We start from the raw sequence: 19019 nt of genomic DNA, 5'->3' as shown, positions 1-19019 counted from the left end.
AGTGTAAAGGAATGTTTCACAACTGTAAATAAAGAAGGAATGTGAGTCTAGACTCATACGGATATGCTGCAATCATATGTATATACCCACACATACCTCATACACACCCTATATAACATGTTGTTTCTGTACAGACTCACCCCCCAACATGTTTGCCAGCATACATAGTCACCCTCCATGTACACTCATCCCTACCCACATATTGGTCACCCCAACACGTGGTTACTCCCCCTGCACATGCTTGCCTCTGCTCAATGCATCCGTGCATGTCACACATACTCATCCTCACACACACACACCCATGCTCCCCCCCCCCACATGTTCATCCCCTGTGCAAGCACACTCCTATGCATTCCCTATGCATACCTATTGCCATGCATTCTCACCCCCATGCCTCCCCAAGCATATGAACAGCGCTCTTGGTATGCATGGGGCAGGGGTGGGTGCTGTGAGAGCCCAGGTTCATCTAGAGAACAGCAGTGGCAGGATTGAAGATGGAAATCACAAAATAATCCCACACCAGTTTAGAATTATGAATAATAAAAGGGCTATTTATTTAAGAAAAAAACTTACAGATCGCTGTCCTAGATAACAGTCCTCTGCATGAACAGGAACAGAGTCTAGCAGCCTGAAGTGGGAGCTGGAAGCAAGAGAGCAGGTGCAAGCTTTACAACTGCTTTTAGAGTATCAGAGACCACACCCAAGTGGGCTGGTATCTTAAAGGCTATTGGCTGAAGGAGTGGAATGTGCTCCCACACCACCTCCCCCTTTTGCTTAAATAAGAGAGTTCCACACCCAATGCAAAACTATATACACTAGGAACAGATATCAAGTATAATTAGAATTACAAGCAGCATAAACAATATTAAGTAAGGAATGTATGCTAAATGTTTTAATAAACATTCTATCCTATGGAGTCTAAGTCTTGTATAGGAAATGGCTTGGCTAGATCATAAGAGTACAGTAACTACAACTATCTACTCTTTAACCCAATCAAAGGCTTGAGAAGGGAGATAATATTATTTGAGTAGGCAGGGAGCAATATATGGCGGAGATAATTAGCTACCTGAGCAATCACCCAAAGTCTCATTTTGCAACGTTGAAGCAACCAACTTTGGCTAAGGCCTAGCGTAACTGACAGACCATTTTTAGAGACAGGAAATTTTCTAGAACTGTCTTACGCTGTCTTGGCAAGATTTGACAGTCTTTTTCCTTGTGTGCTGCTTGTCCATTTCTGGACACCATGTACTTTGTCAGAGATTGAGGTATGAGCAGTTCCTTGCCCAAAGGTCAATGGTGCCAAGAAGAAAACAAACTCTGAGTAGAGTGGTTTTGGTGCTCAACATTGTCTCAGGAGTAGGTTGATGCTGTCAGGAGCAATCATGTCTCATGTCAACAGAACCCTAAGTATTTAAATGCCATGTTCTACAGATCCTTAAAGTGGTTGAAGATTATCTATCTAGACAGAATACAATCTCTATGTATCTAAAGAGCCTAATTGATCTGACTGTATGTACAACAAACATGAACAACTATTGAGCTATAATATTTAATACCTGTGTAACTTAAAAACTAAAACTTTATGTCAGAATATTAAATAATCTGTAAACAAATGTGCAACAAATGAGGACAATGACCTCAAAATGTAAACAATTTATAAGTTTCTTGATCAGAGGTAGGAGTAATATATAATGCAATATGAAAACATATCCTAAAAGTTGTATCAATATACAAAATGTCCTAAACAGAGGTATGTTGTAATAAGAGCGGCGGGGCTGCGTCCCCGGCACCCGGCCGCCCGCATGGCTTAGCGTATGCCCCGAAATAATTACACGGAAACTGTATTCTTTTGAACACTGCCTGGCCCATTAGTTCTAGTCTCTTATTGGTTAGCTCTTACATATTGATCTAACCCATTTCTAATATTTTGTGTAGCCCCACGAGCTGGCTTACCAGGGAGGATCTTAACCTGCGTCTGTCTGGAGTGGGAGAATCATGGCGACTCCCTGACTCAGCTTCTTTCTCCCAGCATCCTGTCTGTTTACTCCGCCTACCTAATTTTCTGTCCTATTAAAGGGGCCAAGGCAGTTTCTTTATTACTTAACCAATAAAACAACAGATAGAAAGATGACCCACCTCCATCAGAGGTAGAAGCATGCATATATACAATCTGGCAGAATAACTTAGCATAGGTGTACAAATAATATAAACAAAAATAACAAATATAATTTGAACTTGTATCAATATACAAAAACTATACCAATTTAAATTATCCATAAATAATAGCTCACAAGTATTCACTCTTTACCCACCATTATTATCCTTTTTTAAAAAACAAACATAGTTTTCATTCCAACCTTCTTTCTCTCTCTCTCTGAAGTTCTGTTACCCCCCAAACAGATGACAGTGTCAGAATGAAGAGATGAAGGGGGAAAGATGGGTTAAGTATACCTGAGTTAAGGGGGAAGTCTAAAGTGTGACTCTTCTCAGTCCCAGAGACATCCAGATAGCATCCATCTTATTTCCTCTTACTAAAGATCACCCACTTCTCACGTGTCACCCCGTGTCTCCCAGGTGACCATCTGGCAGCTAGAAACTGCACATTTTGGCATCTCATTCTACTTCTGTGCCTTTCTGCTTTTATCCTCTGATGTCCAAGGGGGCAGTCTGGAGCTGCTCCTCGGAATTCTGGAGGAAGAGCCACGAGGCCAGGACTGAATCCTGTTCTTGAATTTGTATATATTAACTATGTGGTCTACATTGAGATATGGAGCCAGACCTGGATTTAAATCCCAGCTTTGCTCTGCATTAGCTAAAAACATCAAATCATGGACATGGTCTCTCAGGGACTTAGTCTCTGCCTGTAAAACTGGAATAGTGCGTGTTCTACAGAGCAATGTGGGCATTAGATGAAATAAAGGGATATGGAGGTGGCATGGGGGTTAGGACCCACTGAATTGAGGTGGTTCATGTTGGAGAGAGGGAACATGGACCTGGCTGATGTTGATGTGTAGACTCTGCAGAATTAAAGACTTACGTGTCCCCCTTCAGGGAGTGGAAGGCCAGTTTGGTGTGATGTCTTGTGGCCCATTTGGAACATCACGATGGTGTTTTTACTTCTCCAGAAACATGGAAATGGCCAGCCAGCCAGTCTCCCAGAATATAATGCCCCTGCCCTCATGGAACTCGTACGGGAGAAGGAGGAGCGGATTCTAGCCCTGGAGGCCGACATGACCAAATGGGAGCAGAAATACCTGGAAGAAAGCACCATACGGCACTTTGCCATGAGTGCTGCTGCCGCTGCCACCGCTGAGAGGTGAGAGGTGGTCCCACGGCTCAGGACCGCAGACAGGTGGGACTGCAGACAGGTGGAATCTCAGCTGAGAGGGGAGAGGTGGTCCCATGGCTCAGGACCCCAGACAGGTGGGACTGCAGACAGGTGGAATCTCAGCTGAGAGGAGAGAGGTGGTCCCACCACTCAGGACAACAGACGGGGGAGGAGGGGGACTGGAGACAGGGCTAACGGTGGAATCTCAGCACTCAGAAGGCTGGGTCAGAAGGATGAGGGATTCTAGGACAGCCTGTGCTACAGTTAAACTTTGTCTCAAAAGCAAATAAAAAGTTCAGGGGGCCCAAGGAGGTCCAGAGAGGCGTATCACAAGGAACAAGATCTGTCTTTTTAAAAATTTTCATACATTTTATTATTTAAAAAAAAAACAAACTTGCAAATAAAAGCACCACACAGAAAAATTACCAGACCCAAAGTCCATACAATTCAGTGAACTTTTATACAATTAGAATTGTTTTCTGGGGTGGAAAACTGTAAGGCTTGTTACTATATTTTATGCTTTCAATATCAAATATATTTTATACATGTATCCACCACCCAAACCAAAAAAAAAAAAAAATACATGACAGAATTAAAAAGTAAAAAAGCTATTATTATATCCTCTTTCCTAACACGTGTCTGGCTTACTTAAACACTTGTATGTGTGTGTATGTAAGTACAGGCACAAACGTGCTGGAACACGTAGGAGGGGTGTCAGAGAACAGCGCTAATGCTCACCTTCTGCCTTGACTGACAGACACTTCACCCTCTTTCATGGAATACACCAGTCTAGCCAGCCCAGGAGCTCTCAGGGAGTCTCCCACCTCTGCTCCTCACCTTGCTATGGGGACTGGGATTACAGGCCTGTGCTACAAGCCTAAGACTTACACGGGTTCTGGGGATTCAAACTCAAGTCATGTTTACATGGCTGTAGGCATGGCCTGTTTTTCGGTCCGCCCGGATCCCGCCCGGCTAGCTTTACACCCGAAATAACAACACACAAATTGTATTCATTTAAACACTGCCTGGTCCATTAGTTCCACCCTCTTACTGGCTAACTTTCATATCTTGATTAACCCATTTCTAATAATCTGTGTAGCACCACGAAGTGGTGGCTTACCGGGAAAGATTCAGCATGTCTGACCTGGCAGCTGGCTCCATGGCATCTGACCCAGAGAGGAGAGGCATGGCAATTACCTCACTTCCCTCTTCCTCCCAGCATTCTGTTCTGTCTACTCCACCCACCTAAGGGCTGACCTATCAAATGGCCAAGGCAGTTTCTTTATTAACCAATGAAATCAACTCAAAACAGAAGACCCTCCCACATCACATGGCAATCACCAAGGCATCTGCCCCACCCATGGTAAGTTTTAAAGCTGTACTGCTGCCTGAAGACACACAAGTTCTCGTAGATAGCAACGGCTCCATGCCAGTCTGCCCCAAACTACACAAGTTCTCATAGATAGCAATGGGCCCCACACCCGTCTGCACCAAACTACACAGGTTCTCATAGATAGAAACAGGCTCCACGCCTGTCTGCCCCAAATGCCAGCTCCAAGGCATCCTACCCCCTCTTCTGGCATCTGTGGACACCCATACACTGTGTATCTGTGTGTGCAAGAGAGCACACACACAAGAAAACACAAAGTAAGTCCTATAAAAACAGAATAAAAAATAAATGAAAAACCAATTTGGTTATTCCAACATGGCTTTCTTGATGGTGCAAGGGGAAGAGGACAACACAAGCTATTTTGAGAAAAAAAATGAAATCTTGAGCGCTTGTCTCTGTGTTTACTGGCTGCAGACAAATAGACAGAAGAGACTGTTTGCAGCATTAAGTCTCAAGTCTTGGGTCAGCTGTGTGTGTCGCATCGATAAGCAGATTTTTAATCAAGCAATATGGTCTTTATATGGCAACTGTTTTTGCTGTCCGGTGCTAAATTCTTTCCCTGGGGGAAATGTGAACAGTGTCTAGCCCTCCTCAGAAGGTTTTGTGCACAAACCATAGCACTCCACCAAGGCCACCATGGAGAGCCTAAGAGTTTATTGGGCTCACTTGGAGAGAGGGAGAGGGGTTACTTGCAGGAGTGTAGAGGACCCCAGAGCTGCCACACTGGAAAATCTTCACCCAGTAGGATGATGATTCTGCAGAGGGTAAAGAGATGCAGCCCCCCTCTTGGTTTTCCCCGTCCTATGTCCTCCAGCCCTTCCCAAGGCCCTACACCATGTGCAGTTAGGGCAGAATTGAAGACAACAGTTTAGGAAGAATGGCATTTGATTGCAGATCTCATGACCCTACCCCCCTTTCAGGGACTCTCAGCAAGCCTGGCTGACATGGAGATGGGTGGTCATTGACAAGCAGACACAGCTGGCCTTATTAAAATGGCTGTTGCTCTGCACAGGTCATCCTGACAGCATTGGCTAGAATTTTGGAGAGGAGGTTTTTTGTTTTGTTTTGTTTGATGTGTGGGCAAGGTTTTAAAACTCCACAAATTTCAAAGCAGAGTAGTATCCCTTCGGAGATATAAATGCTTGCGTTTCTAGAAGCTGGCTCTCTTTTGGTTTTGACCAAAGCGCTTGTCGGCTTACCCAACAGCGTGAACATGAATTTTTAATTTTGCCTCTGGCGCCCTAGAAATGTTTCCAAAGTAACTTGATGGGAAATGTTTCTAGCTCTTCGTCCCTGTGTAGTTGTTTCTTTGAGCCCTGTGGTGTTTATGGTTCCATGTGGTGGCTAAAAGCATTCTGCCTGCTTTCCCCGTGGTTTGCTTTTCTGATAAATCCACAGCCACAGTGTTTACTTTTCTGCATCATGTTCTCACCCCTGCCCTTTCGTGTGTTTGTTTTATCATGATGCATCTTTTCTGAGACCTTCTTAAAGACACATGGAACTTGGCTCCATGCTGGGTCTGGCTAAAGCTCTGGAGTCATCTCTGGGCTTGGGTCCCTTTCCATCAGTCCACTAATGGTGTCCTAGGAGTCACCCGATCCTAGTTCTACTCTCTGTGAGCACACTGTAGAAATGGATACCATGTGAGCTGTGCTCTGTCGTTCCCTGCATGAAATAAGTGCTTGCTCATTGGTAGCTGTCATTAAGAGGGGTAAAAGGCTTTTATATTGAGTAGCTACCAACCTCCCTGCTGCAAAACATTAACCCAGCAGCTACATGGGTGGACACCTAGAGGCAGAACTTTAGCTGTGATTGGGAGAGTGAGCTAGGATGAGAAAGTTTAAGGGTAGCAGCAATTGCAGCAGTGATAGTCTGCGTGTGTCGGCACACCCAATCTGTAGGCTCGCCTTCACACACTCAGCGTCAACAAATGCAGCAGTGATAGTCTGCGTGTGTTGGCACACCCAATCTGTAGGCTCGCATCCACACTCAGCGTCAACAAATGCAGCAGTGATAGCCTGCGTGTGTCAGCACACCCAATCTGTAGGCTCGCATCCACACACACAGCATCAACAGAGTAGCAAATTAACCTCGATAATAGAAGAAGCAGGGGATTTTCATTTTTCAATATTGTTTTCCTGAGATACTGTCTCTTATTTGTTTATTTAGTACTTTATGTACATGATTTCACCTGAGTATAATGCTTTTTGTTTGTTTGATTGATTTGCTTTTTTGAGACAGAATTTTTTTGTGTAATTGTCCTGGCTGTCCTGGAACTCTCTCTGTATACCAGGCTGACTGGAACTTGCAGAGGTCCTCCTGCCTCTGCCTTCCAAGTGCTAGGATTAAAGGTGTGCACCACCATACCTGGCCTAAGTAGATTGCATTTTAATCTTATCCATCCCTCAGCATCTCCAACTCCCTCCAGGACCCTCCCTTCTCCTTGTGCCTCCCTCAAATTCATGTCCTCTTCTTTGCACACGTATGCACACATTCGCTAGCGCATGCACACACACACATGCACACACACACTAACAAGCACACATACACACAAGCACACACACACACACACACACACAAGCACACAGACACACACCCACTGAGTCCAATTAGTGTTGCCTGTATGCACATGTAGGACTGAGCACTGGGGCATAGACAACCAAGCAGGAAGTTTGTCCCTAAAGAAAACGGACTTTTTCTATCAGCAGCCATGACTCTTCCCCATCCGGGCTGGCCTGTGGACTGGCATGGTCTTGTGCTGGATGTGTGCAGGCAGTCATAGCCATTGAGAGCTCTTGGCGTCACTGTCCTGATGTATCCAGAAGACACTGCTTCACAGCAAGTCTTTCTGCCCCGTTTCCATGACATTCCTTGATCCCTGGGTGTAGGGCTTGAGGATCCATTTGGAGATGAGCTCTGTGCGGTCAGTCGCTTCTTCGCTGTCCTTCAGCCCATTGGAAGCCCTGTGCTAACCTCCACCTGCTGCAGAAGGCAGTGTGTTTGATGAGGGGTTAACACTGCAGTAATCAAGATTAGCAAGCACAGCCCTTAGACGCTGTCTTAGTTCTTTTTTTTTTTTTTTTTTTTTGGATTTTCGAGACAGGGTTTCTCCGTAGCTTTTGGTTCCTCTCCTGGAACTAGCTCTTGTAGACCAGGCTGGCCTCGAACTCACAGAGATCCGCCTGCCTCTGCCTCCCTAGTGCTGGGATTAAAGGTGTGTGCCACCACTGCCCGGCTAGATGCTGTCTTAGTTCTTTAGGACAGTGTGGCCAACAGAGGGCTTTTGAGGGGGCTTTTCCTGAAGTGTTTGCAGTTCCCCATTCTGGCCTCCATCGAGACTGACCCCCAAGGTGGGGTGGCGGAGGTGGAGGACCTCTGGTGTCCTCTAGAAGGTGGAGCACATGTGTCTGTCCAGTCTGTGTTTGCATGGAAGACCAAGGACAAGGCCTGGAGAGTCAAGTGTGTCTCGTGTTCCTAGGGACACCACCATCATCAACCACTCAAGGAACGGCAGCTATGGCGAGAGCTCCCTGGAGGCCCACATCTGGTCAGAGGACGAGGAGGTGGTGCAGGCCAACAGAAGGTGTCAGGACATGGAGTACACGTAAGGACGGCCATGCCTGGCCCCCAGATCTGAATGAGATAGCAACTGGTGCTGCACTCCCTGCCCAGCCCCTCCACACAGGCGCTCTGTCCTCTGTTCTCACCTGCATGAGCCTAAGGACCCCAGAGACTCTTGTCCTGGAGAGAAGGAGGTTGGTTGTCTCAATGTGAAAGCAAGGGGCTCCACACAACAGTTCTGTAGGGAGACAAGTGAAGACGGCGGTTATCTAATACCTGAAGAATTTAGATGTCCCTGTTAGTTCCGGGCATTTGTTTCTATAATCACCACATTACTGTAAGCCTGGAATGAGAAAGAAATTCCACCCCCAAGGTCCAGAAATTTGGAGCCGAAATGACCTATTTCCACCAAAGACAAAGAACTTTCAACAGTCAGGGTGCGCTCCTCTAGTGGACACACAGCTTCCAGGGAATTTTGATGTCACCTTAGTGCCTAGAATCCAGTCCTGAGTCTCAGTGTGCCAGAGTGAAAACAGGGCTTTCTGACTGAGCCGTAAAGAGGCTCAGTGAGTATCTATCAGAGTTAGTGAAAAAGCTCAAGGCTTACTGCTTACCGTCGTCTGCCAATGGTGGGGGAAAGTCGTCTTCCCTCCGTGAACCTAGCCATTTCTTTCCCTTTTCACTGTAGAAATCTCCCTTCAGTTACAGGGAGTTTTCTCTCTGTAAGCTACAGTTACACGCCTTGTTTAGGGCCGAAGCTTCCATGCTCCTCTGGCATTCCCACCTCCATTCTTTCCCCCTAAGTGCAATCCACACGCAGCTTAGGCCTCCAAGTCCCCAGCAGGTGACTGTGGTCATTCTCACAGCCCTCCCGGGAGTTCCCAATGTCCCAGGGCACTGGGAAAGGTGCACCGCTTTGATCTCCCGGGAGGGCACAGCTTCACAGACAGCTCCTGGTACACCCGAGTCCGTGTCCCGGAATTACTGTGAGACCCCTGAGACAAGTGTCCCAGAGTTTTCTAAGTGGCATTTTAATCACACTCTTGTTCTTCTTTGGTTTGGTTTTCCAGAATAAAAAACCTCCATGCTAAAATCATAGAGAAGGATGCCATGATAAAAGTCCTTCAGCAACGATCCCGGAAGGATGCTGGGAAGACAGACTCTTCCAGCCTGCGGCCTGCCCGCTCTGTCCCATCCATTGCTGCAGCCACTGGGACGCATTCCCGCCAGACTTCACTCACCAGCAACCAGCTGGTGGAAGAGAAGAAGGAAGAGAAGACCTGGAAGGGGAGTATAGGTGAGATGGGGACCCAGAGAGCAGGGCTACAGGAGTCCTGGCAGGTGGCCTCCCTATCACTGTTGGGATTCAGGATGTTACCTTATTCCAATTTTTAAAAATATCTTATTTATTAATTATGTATATGGTATTCTGTCTGCTTGCCAGAAGAGGACACCAGATCTCATTATAGGTGAGTGTGAGCCACTGTATGGTTGCTGGGAATTGAACTCAGGACTCTGAAAGAGAGACAGTGCTCTTATAACCCCTGAGCCATCTCTCCAGCCCCCCACCTCATCTCAATTTGAACATTCTTCAAATGGGGAGTAAAGCCAGTCATGTTGGGTTGCAAGAGCTAAGCCAGGTACAAGAAAGTACCGTGCAGATTCTAAAGGTTTGTGAGCTACTGAGCTTGGCTTGATGCTTGTCAATATTGTTGACAGGAAGAACACAAAATGTCCTAGCAGGACACGCCGAGAGCCCCTCTGTCTCAGTGAGGTTTCTATTGCTGTGAAGAGAAAGCATGACCAAGAAAATTCTTACAAGGAAAACATTTAATTGGGGTGACTTGCTTACAGTTGCAGAGGTTCAGACCATCATCATCACGGTGGGGAGCACGGCAGCGTGCAGGCAGATGGGGTGCTGGAGCCAGGAGTGCCACATCTTGTAGGCAACAGGAAGTTGACTGACACACTGGGGAGTATTCCGAGTATAGGGAGTATTCTGGCCTCCACAGTGACACACTTCCTCCAACAAGGCCATGGTCACCCAACAAAACCATGCCTTCTAATAGTGCCACTCCCTTTGAGATTATGGAAGCCAACTGCATTCAGATTACCACACCCCAGACTGTCACCCCATCCTGGGTGTATCTACACCTGTGCAACATGCAAAGGCTCACGGAGAGAATGGGGAGAGTGTGCCCAGAGGATCACTCTTCCTGTGTGGTACAGGCAGGAGGCTGGGAGTTATCCTGGAGTGGGTCTTAGACGGAGCGGTATCTGGAGTAGACGGGATGCTTCACAGGCTGGGCCAGTGAGCTTGGAGAGAATGCTCCCAAGTCCTCTGTTCCTTCCTCTCTGCTTGCTGGCAACTCGGGGGGGGGGGGGGGGCTCTGCCCAGAGTCAGTTTTCTCCCATACAGGACCTCAGAGGGATCCAGCTGATTTGTCCTACAGTGTCTGAGAGCCTCCATATGAACCCACAGAGTTGGGGGGGTAGGGTCAAAGACTCTCAGCCAGAATATCTGTCTGAAGCCCTCTACTGGTGGCCACTACAACTTCAGCTCATCAGAGACGATTTTTAGGGACAGCAGCTATGATAAAGACCATCACAAGGACACTTAGCTCCAAACCCAGTGAGAGGCAGGTCTGATGGAAACTGCCCAGGAGAGACCTGTGACATGCATCCAGGTGCACATCGCTGATACCTGAGTTGCAGATCAGCACAAGGTCTGAGTGTTGAGCACCTTGGCCCTGCTGTCCGCACCAGTTTACCTCCTTGTCAGTGTAACTGGTGCCCACATGCCAGCCACAGAATCAGGAGCGACTCTGAGGGTTCGGGTGGAGGCCACCTACATGGACCTCAGGTCTTCCCACCTCATGGATGATGACTTGAAGAGACGATAGACACGATGTTGTCCGCCTTCCTAATGGTTGAGCAGCTCCCAGGAGAAATTTCTCCATCCCACCTCTTTGTCTGGGCAGTGAGGAGATGGGATTCAGGTTGGCAGGGCTGAGTGCCATGGGTCTTTTTACCCCCTGAGCCCCCCCACCAGTCCAACCGTGGTTTTCAATTGTTTGAATTTAGAATACAGTTACCAACCCCATAGGGAATTTGATGACATGGGACTGGGGACATGATATAGGAGTGTTTCTCATTTCATCAAGCATGCACACCAGTGCTTATTAGGGCTTAGAGAATAAATCATTGAATAAATGAAGTCATCTCCGGCCTGGAAAGAAAAAGATAAGTTTTCTTATAAAAGGAAGTAGAGGGAAACAGATTTTCCTTGAAAAGTCATTTCTTCTGCCTTCAGGATTCCTGCTGGGGAAGGAGCATCAGGGACAGGCGTCTGCCCCACTGCTGCCCACCACACCTGCCTCTGCACTGTCCCCGCCAGCTTCCACTGCATCGGCCAGCAGCACCCATGCCAAGACAGGCAGCAAGGACAGTAGCACGCAGACCGACAAGAGCACTGATCTCTTCTGGCCCAGCACGGCTTCTCTCCCCAGCCGTGGCCGGCTGAGCACTGCCCCTTCCAACAGCCCCATACTGAAGCATCCAGCTGCCAAAGGAACCATGGAGAAACTGGGTATGTGGCCCCTACCTCTACCACACTTGGAGACCCCATGGGACTGTGGGACTTAAGGGGGGGGGGCAATCTATAGGGGAGCTGTAGATCAGGAAGCCCCGTCGGCTCCTATGTTTCAGTAGTGGTTGCCACAATGACGAACAGACTGAGTGTGCTCTTTGTTGTTGTGGGGCTAACACGTGTCTAGGTCTGCTTAGTTCGTTACTGAAGAAAGGAAAAGAAATAGCTAGCTCGGGTGACCTGGCGATACACGTGTTCTGCGCTTCCCCAGGGGGCAGGCAAATATCTGATAGAAGTCAGCTGGGGGAGGGAGGATTTGCCGTGGGCTCGTGACTGGGGGGAGGGGAAAGTCCATCGTGGTAAGAACAGCGTGGCAGGACTGAGGTGTGAGGCTGTGGGTTCAGGGTTTGGGGGAAAGTCCATTGTGGTGGGAACAGCGTGGCAGGACTGAGGTGTGAGGCTGCTTGTTCACATCTGAGCAGACAGGAATTAGGGGAATTTGGGTCTTTGGCAGCTTTCACTTTTTCTAACTTCTACTCAGTCCAGAACCCTAAGACACTGTCTTCTCTAGGAGCCCCCCACCAGTCATTTTGCACTTCCCACTGAGATAGTCTCAGCCTCCCATGAGTACACCAAGGTGCATGAGACTCTTGGGCGGATCCTGACATTAGAAATGCTCCCATCAGAGAGAGTGCTTGGGCTCCTGGAGAGTGGGCTCCTGGAGAGCTGGCTGCTGATATTTGCCCTGTCTTTGGCAGAGAGCTCTCCTGGTCACGGGAAGTCGACAGACCACAGAGGCCGTGTTAGCAGCTTGTTGCACAAGCCTGAATTCCCGGATGGGGAGATGATGGAAGTCCTCATCTAGCCTCGTCCTATGAAGTTTCACACCAGCGTGCTGTCAATAAAGATGGCTGGAAGACGAGAAGATCTAGATGGAAAACCAGGACAGGTGTGAACACTTCGTAATGTTACAGACAGCTGGCTCGCAGGACTGCAGAGAGGGGGGAGGAAGATGCGTGCAGACATGGAAGCAGAGTTGAGAAGAAATAGGAGTGGGATTTTCCATTGTAGAGAAGTTGTATGTCTTGGGGAAGCTCCATATGTTCCCCCATTGTTGGCTTATAAACAGATGAAGAAGAGTTGGGCCTTCCTTAGAATCACCCCATTCCCTTTGCCTCTTAGGTTTGTTTCAAGAAGAATCTGCTAGAAACCCTGAACACCCATCTTGGCATAATGTGGTGTTTCTGTGCCATCATGGGTTCTCACACACGTGTGTGCATGTGTCTGTGTGTGTATGTGTGTGTGTGTGTATTGTGTGTGTATGCCTGCCCTTTGAAGATGCATCCAGGGTAATGGGGAATTCCACAGGCAAGTTTTGACACCACTTGGCTGTTTGGTTTGTGATCTTAGTGTGAAGTTTTGCTTGTCTGGATTGAGTGGTATTTCTGACAGGATGGGAGTGTGGTGACCGTGGTCCTCACCCACCCTAACTTCTAGGAACTTGTTTGTCTCTGCTCTACTTCCTTCCTTTATCTTGTTGTATTTTTTTCTGTTTACGGAGACAGCAGATTTCCTCACATGTGGGACTTAGGAGACTGCCGTCTTTGCTTTGGTGTCCACCTCATGCTGGCACCCTGGTTGTCCCCACCCCCACCTTTGCTTAGCTAAAGTGTGGCTGTTAATCTCACTGTGAGCCAGGGAGGCCTGGATGAGGCGGAGCAGGAGTCCATGGGCCACTGACGTCACATCATGCCTCTGCTTAGATTTTTCACTCCCATCCCCTCTCTTGCAAGAAGCTTGACAGTTCCACCCCACGGCCCCTTTGGGAAGACTTTAGTATGAACCGGTGCTGTGGGTACCCAATGGTGGTTTACACACAGCTTTCCAGGCAGCTCCCAAGATCTCACCAGGCCACCTGGGCCACTTTCTCATATTTGAGGCTTTCGGGTCTGTTCATTGCTCTCCCCTGGTTGCTGTTGGTAAGCAAACAGCTTTTGTGATCATTTTTCTTTCCTGTGAACTTGCTGTGTAACCCCAAGATTGGTCGATGCATAGTGTGGCCAGTGTCTTACAAGGGGTACAGCTTACCTAGGTGAGGCAGCAGAGTCATGGAAATGAGCCACCGTGAGTGAGGGCCAGGCCCCTGAGGATGCTACCACCGTAAGGGCTCATGTGCATTGCTTTGGACACTGGCTGCCTGCAGAGCACAGGGGAAGCTGCCCAGGGCACAAATGGGCCTTCAGGCTCCCGGACTAGCCCCAAGCTCAGGAGGATTTGTTTTCCAAGTCCATTTCCTCATCACTACTTCTCCCTCAAGGGAAGAAAGAAAAGCGGTATGTCTGTGACTCTTAGCCGCAGCCCTGAAGGACTGTGTGCATGGGGAGCTCTGCTTGGGCCATCTGTTCCAGGACTTGTCCCCAGGGCAAAACCTGGGCGAAATGATGACCTCCCAGGCTGAGGTGGTTCATGGATTGTGAGAGGTGTAGCCTGGAGAACAGCTCAGAACAGAACAGGAGAGCAGAGGAGATGCCAGTGGTCTTGTCCAATACCTGAGCCATCTGACAGGACAAAGGTGGGGCTGAGCTTTCCACGCTCCGCTGGGCAGTGGGCACCAGGCTTAGAGCTGCTGCCCACTCCTTACTTCTTCAGTCTCACGTCTCTGGCAGCCTGGGTGCTGAGCTTGCCCTGTGTGCTATGGGGAGGGGTGAGAGACAGTGTAGGGGAGTTTGTCAGCTGAGAGGGACCTGAGGATGGATGCCCATGGGAGTGGGGACCGTTTTAGATAGGGCGTGGAGTTGACGGCAGCTAACTCTCTTAAGAGCATATTGTCTCCAATCAATGCTGGAAACAAACCAGAAAGGAAAGTTAGGGAGGTCTTGCAGCCCTGTACTATGTCTGAACCCCCTAAACTTAGGCTGTCTCCCAGCATAGGGGTGAAGCACAGCCCAGTTTACTCAGAGTCTAGTCTGAGTGTTCCAGACACACTGCATACTTGGGCGGACGACCCCTGTTCCAGCCAACTGTCAACATTTCAGTTGTCAAAACACAAAAGAGACGCGGACAGTTTGGGGCTTCAACTCCACGAGTACTGTGGCTTTTGTCCAAGACTCCATGTTGAGAGAGAGGCTATGGCTTTAAGGCCGAGGCCTTCAGTCTTCCATTGCGTAATTCTTTGAAACCTACAGGACAAAGGAGCTGTAGCACTCACAGCCATTGCAAGCTCTGAGATGTTCATAGACGCTGATCTCGCTTGACCCTGAGAACAGTGTGCAAGGACCAGAAACAGTGCCTGTAACTGGTCCCTAAAGCACCAGGGGCACAAGACCAGGTTGACACTCCTGGTTGCACACACAGACGCAGAAACTGGACCCAAGAGGCTTACAGCTCATCTCCAACCTTTCAAGCAGATGCGAGGCCTTAGAGACATAGGAGTCTCAACCGCAGGCTGCGCAGTCTTGAGCATGATATGCAGAGCTCTGCCTCATGCTTTGTGGCCCCATGTGTGATACTTGTGTGCACACAGGGACACTGCCACACCTCTTGGGGCCTGAGAACAGGACTAAGCCCAAACCACCTGTTGCTATCAAACCCAGCATTCTCAGATAAGGACAGAAGTCTTCACGTTCTGTCAAAAGCACAACCCTCACAGAGCTGCGGTCTAGCCTTCAGGTCTCCCAGGGGCGTCTGGTAAAGGGTCAAGGCTGTGGTTTTGGTGATGACTTGACAGCATCCTGCTTTGTCCTGGAGAGAGCAGTACGGTGACGTCTGTGTGTCTCCAGGTATCGTGTGGGACGTGACGGGTATTGGTCAGGTCTCTGTAAGAACTCTTCCTGTCTGGAGGTCCATAGCACTAAGCTGCCAGGAAAAACACAGTAATTTCCAAAGAATTAAGAGTGAGCTGAACACTTGACATTGTTCTGTTTCCCAGAAGGTGGTGCCATCGGCTGTAGTGTCTCCACTGTGCCTCCTGGGCGGGGCTGCCTATTCTGCCCCCAGCTTTCCTTAGGAGTGGGGACTGGGATTTGTAGGACCAGTCCTGCAGAGGTCTCTCTCTTTGGAGCCCGTGTAGCCTGACCTTTTGCTTTGAGTAGATTTCAAGAAAGTTGTTCCAAGTGAGTTCTGGCCTCAGAACAGAGAATCCAGTGTTCTACCCTCAGGAAAGAAGCTCCGGTGTCCCCTGCAGAGAGGCAAATGTCCTATTTGCTGTCCCCTGCTTGGTTTCAGTCAACTGCACATACTAAATGTGGCTGAAGCTCCTCCTTCCAAGAGCTGATGAGCTGGATCCTCCCCTCTCTGCAACCTGTCGAGTCCCAGAGACTTGTGTGGACGGTCAGATGAGGCTGAAGTCCCGGAGACAGTGAAGATGACAGGGACAACAAGGGACTTCTAGGCAGGACTCTCCTGTGTGGGCTGCAGAGAGCTGTGCTGAGTGGGAGGGCTCGCTTTCCCAGCGTGAGGCCTCCTCCTCGTCTGCGCGAGTGTGTGCAGTCTTTCCCTGTGTTCTCCGCTGGTCACACATCCCTTTTAGGCAAAGGAGTCTCGTGGCCATTGGAAGCACGGTCTGACATTGTTCTTAAATGGTGAAGCCAGAGAAATCCAGTAACTTCCCTGACAGCTGAGGCAGCCAGTCTCTAAGTAGACACGGCGGCTGTCATCCACTCTTTCTAATAGTTAATGTGTTCTAGATGTCTTTGGTTAATGTGAGGATTGTTTAAGGCATTTGCTCATGGGGTGGACCCATGGGAAATAGGCTTCAGACAAACTTCTGAAGCCAGACAACCAGCAGTGTTTTTTCCTCTTCTTAGTAGTATAGCCCTTTCTTGTTTAGTAACTTAATGGTATACTACAATATGTATATGTAAGTACATACATGTGAGGTGGAATTCTTAATATCCAGAAAGCCCTACTGTTTCCCGTGAGCTTTCTGCTTGGGAGGGCTGCAGGGCTCCCCAGGTCAAATGCTGTTGACTGTTCTAGCAGCATGGCCTCCAGGGCCTGGCACATTCCTCCGATTCCCCGTGAGGTGAGAGGTCCTTGTCTTTTGAGAATGGATTTAAGTTTTGGAAATAATCCCAAGTCGTCCACAGCACAAGGAAAAGAACACAGGGCAATTAATCAGAATAAGAGTTCCAGGGTCAGCGAGATGACTCAGTGGAAAAGGTATTGCCACCAAAGCCAAGATCCCCAGGACTCGTGTGGCAGGAGGAGGGGACCAGCTCCTGCAGGTGGTTCACACACACACACACACACACACGCACACACACACACACTTTTAGAAGACTATCAAGACATGTAGAAAAGTCATTTGTACACGTGACCCCTAGGGCCTTGTTTTCAAGCCCTTTTCTCTTGCCAGGCCTCATGCGCTTCCAGCCCACTGCGTATGCTACAGCCCTAAGTACATATTCATTAGTGTGCACACCCGGTAGGGGTTCTGTAAAATGGAGATCTAAGTGCATGTTATTGTCGTGTGTGCTGTGACTGAGGTGTGCCCTTTGCCCTCCCTCCGAGGCAGTGCATAGCCAACAGCTTCTAGACTCAGCTGCTCCAGTTCTGCCACCCGTGTTGTGTTTACCTGTGACTCTGCCTGTTCTCACGCACACACCTGTGAGTATTTATTACCAAGAAGAACGGGACAGACTTATCCACAGTACTTGTATTTGAATGTTTTCTAGGAGGGCCAGTGGCGCCTCCTCCTCACTGAGGCACTGACAGAATCGGTGTCAAACTCTGTGAAACAGGGCCGGCACAGGCACCAGCTCCAGCCTGACCGAGTGCCCTGGGGCCACTGTCCTTCCCGCTTGCCTTGTGTGTGTGTGGCTGTGGTGTTGTGTGTGTGTGTCCCTCCCCTGTTCTGGGGGCATGTGCCGCACTGCCCAGCAGGCCCTGGTGTCCACATTTATCTTTGGCATCTTTGTGTCACCGGATTATATTGAGAGGCGGCGTCCAGATCCGTCCAGACGGGTCCATGTTCAGAGTGGGGAGTCCCCGCTCAGCTGTGGCTGTGGATACTGTTGGTCAGCCAAAGATTCTCCTGTTCTTTGCTGCTTAAACTTCGTGCCTTAATATTGTAAATAATAAATGGGTGGACAGCAGGTGGCTCTTCTTTCCTTCCTTGTATGTTTCCTTCCGGAGGACATAAGCGAAGCACAGGTCTCTCATGTTGACACCCTGCACGTGGGAGAGCCTCTCCATGCTAGCCAGAGCCCCGCCTGTGGCTGTTCCAGCGGCCCTCAGCCCACACAGACACAGACTCTTCACGGAGGCATTGAGTCGTGGCACCCCTGCTGGAGTTGGCAGCCCTCACTCCCTGCTTGGAAGATGAATAAGGAGGGAAGCAGAAATGTGGGAGGCTGGGTTGGGGTGTGTTGGGGGGTCCTCTCCACACATATCCAGAAACCCTCTGAGAACTCACTTTGGGAACCAGCTCTGCCTTGGGCATCCACCCAAGTAGCCCAGATGCCAGGGAGCAGACCATAGTCAGACATGCTCTGTGCCCTGCCCCAACGTGCACAGGGAAGATGGTAGCCGCTTTGTCACAAGAGAATTGGTGGGGTGGAGGGTTGGGGGTGGGTTCATGTGATAGTCATGTGATTGATAAGTTAGAATTCTGGCAGGGAACCTCAGTGACTAACACTGAACATGATAAACCCACGAGAGTCCACACAGCAGGCAAAGGCACTTCTGGTGGGTCGGTGAGATCCCAGCATGGCAGGGAACAACCCCCACGAACACAGTGTGGTTCCCTTCAGTCCTCACAGTAGTCTAGTCACTGTCTGTAAAGACCGGGAAACTGAGGCACGAGCAAGAGCAGAGGGCAGAGATTTCAGCTCTGGTCTTCCGACACAGTTGACAAGCTTGTCTACAGAGCATTTGTGGATCCCTAGAGGCACAGGGCTCAAGCCGCTGTCTGCCTCACTTTTTGTATGTCCTGCCTACAACCCAGATATACACTCTGAGGACTGTTTCACATTCTTATTAGGAATTCAGTCACATAAAATAGGACAGACAAGCTTTTAAAAGAGCTGCGTCTCCAGGGCTAGGTATTAGGTTTGCTAAGTTGTTGAGGGAAAGCAAGGAAAGCACAGTAATCCCACAAATGGAGTTTCGGACAGAGTGCCATTGCAGAGCCTCTTAGGAACGTAGATAAA

At 48.9% G+C, this 19019-nt stretch overlaps 1 protein-coding gene across 3 annotated transcripts in view; it reads left to right on the top strand.

Annotated features, from left to right (window-relative positions):
- The window catches only part of Amotl1 (angiomotin like 1), a 111384-nt gene extending 93428 nt beyond the window's left edge, over positions 1 to 17956 (top strand). For all 3 annotated transcript variants that reach the window (XM_057766691.1, XM_057766693.1, XM_057766692.1), the window contains 5 exons: positions 3126 to 3316; positions 8197 to 8322; positions 9350 to 9576; positions 11593 to 11868; positions 12627 to 17956. In XM_057766691.1, coding sequence (XP_057622674.1) covers positions 3126 to 3316; positions 8197 to 8322; positions 9350 to 9576; positions 11593 to 11868; positions 12627 to 12733 — 927 coding nt within the window. In that variant the 3' untranslated portion in view covers positions 12734 to 17956. The remainder of the gene's footprint in view (positions 1 to 3125; positions 3317 to 8196; positions 8323 to 9349; positions 9577 to 11592; positions 11869 to 12626) is intronic.
- The last annotated feature ends 1063 nt before the right edge of the window (positions 17957 to 19019 follow it).

Source organism: Chionomys nivalis, chromosome 4, assembly GCF_950005125.1.
Source record: "Chionomys nivalis chromosome 4, mChiNiv1.1, whole genome shotgun sequence".
Classification (NCBI taxonomy): domain Eukaryota; kingdom Metazoa; phylum Chordata; class Mammalia; order Rodentia; family Cricetidae; genus Chionomys; species Chionomys nivalis.
The sequence above is the reverse complement of the archived record's forward strand: the minus strand, read 5'-3'. Positions and strand labels throughout refer to the sequence as shown.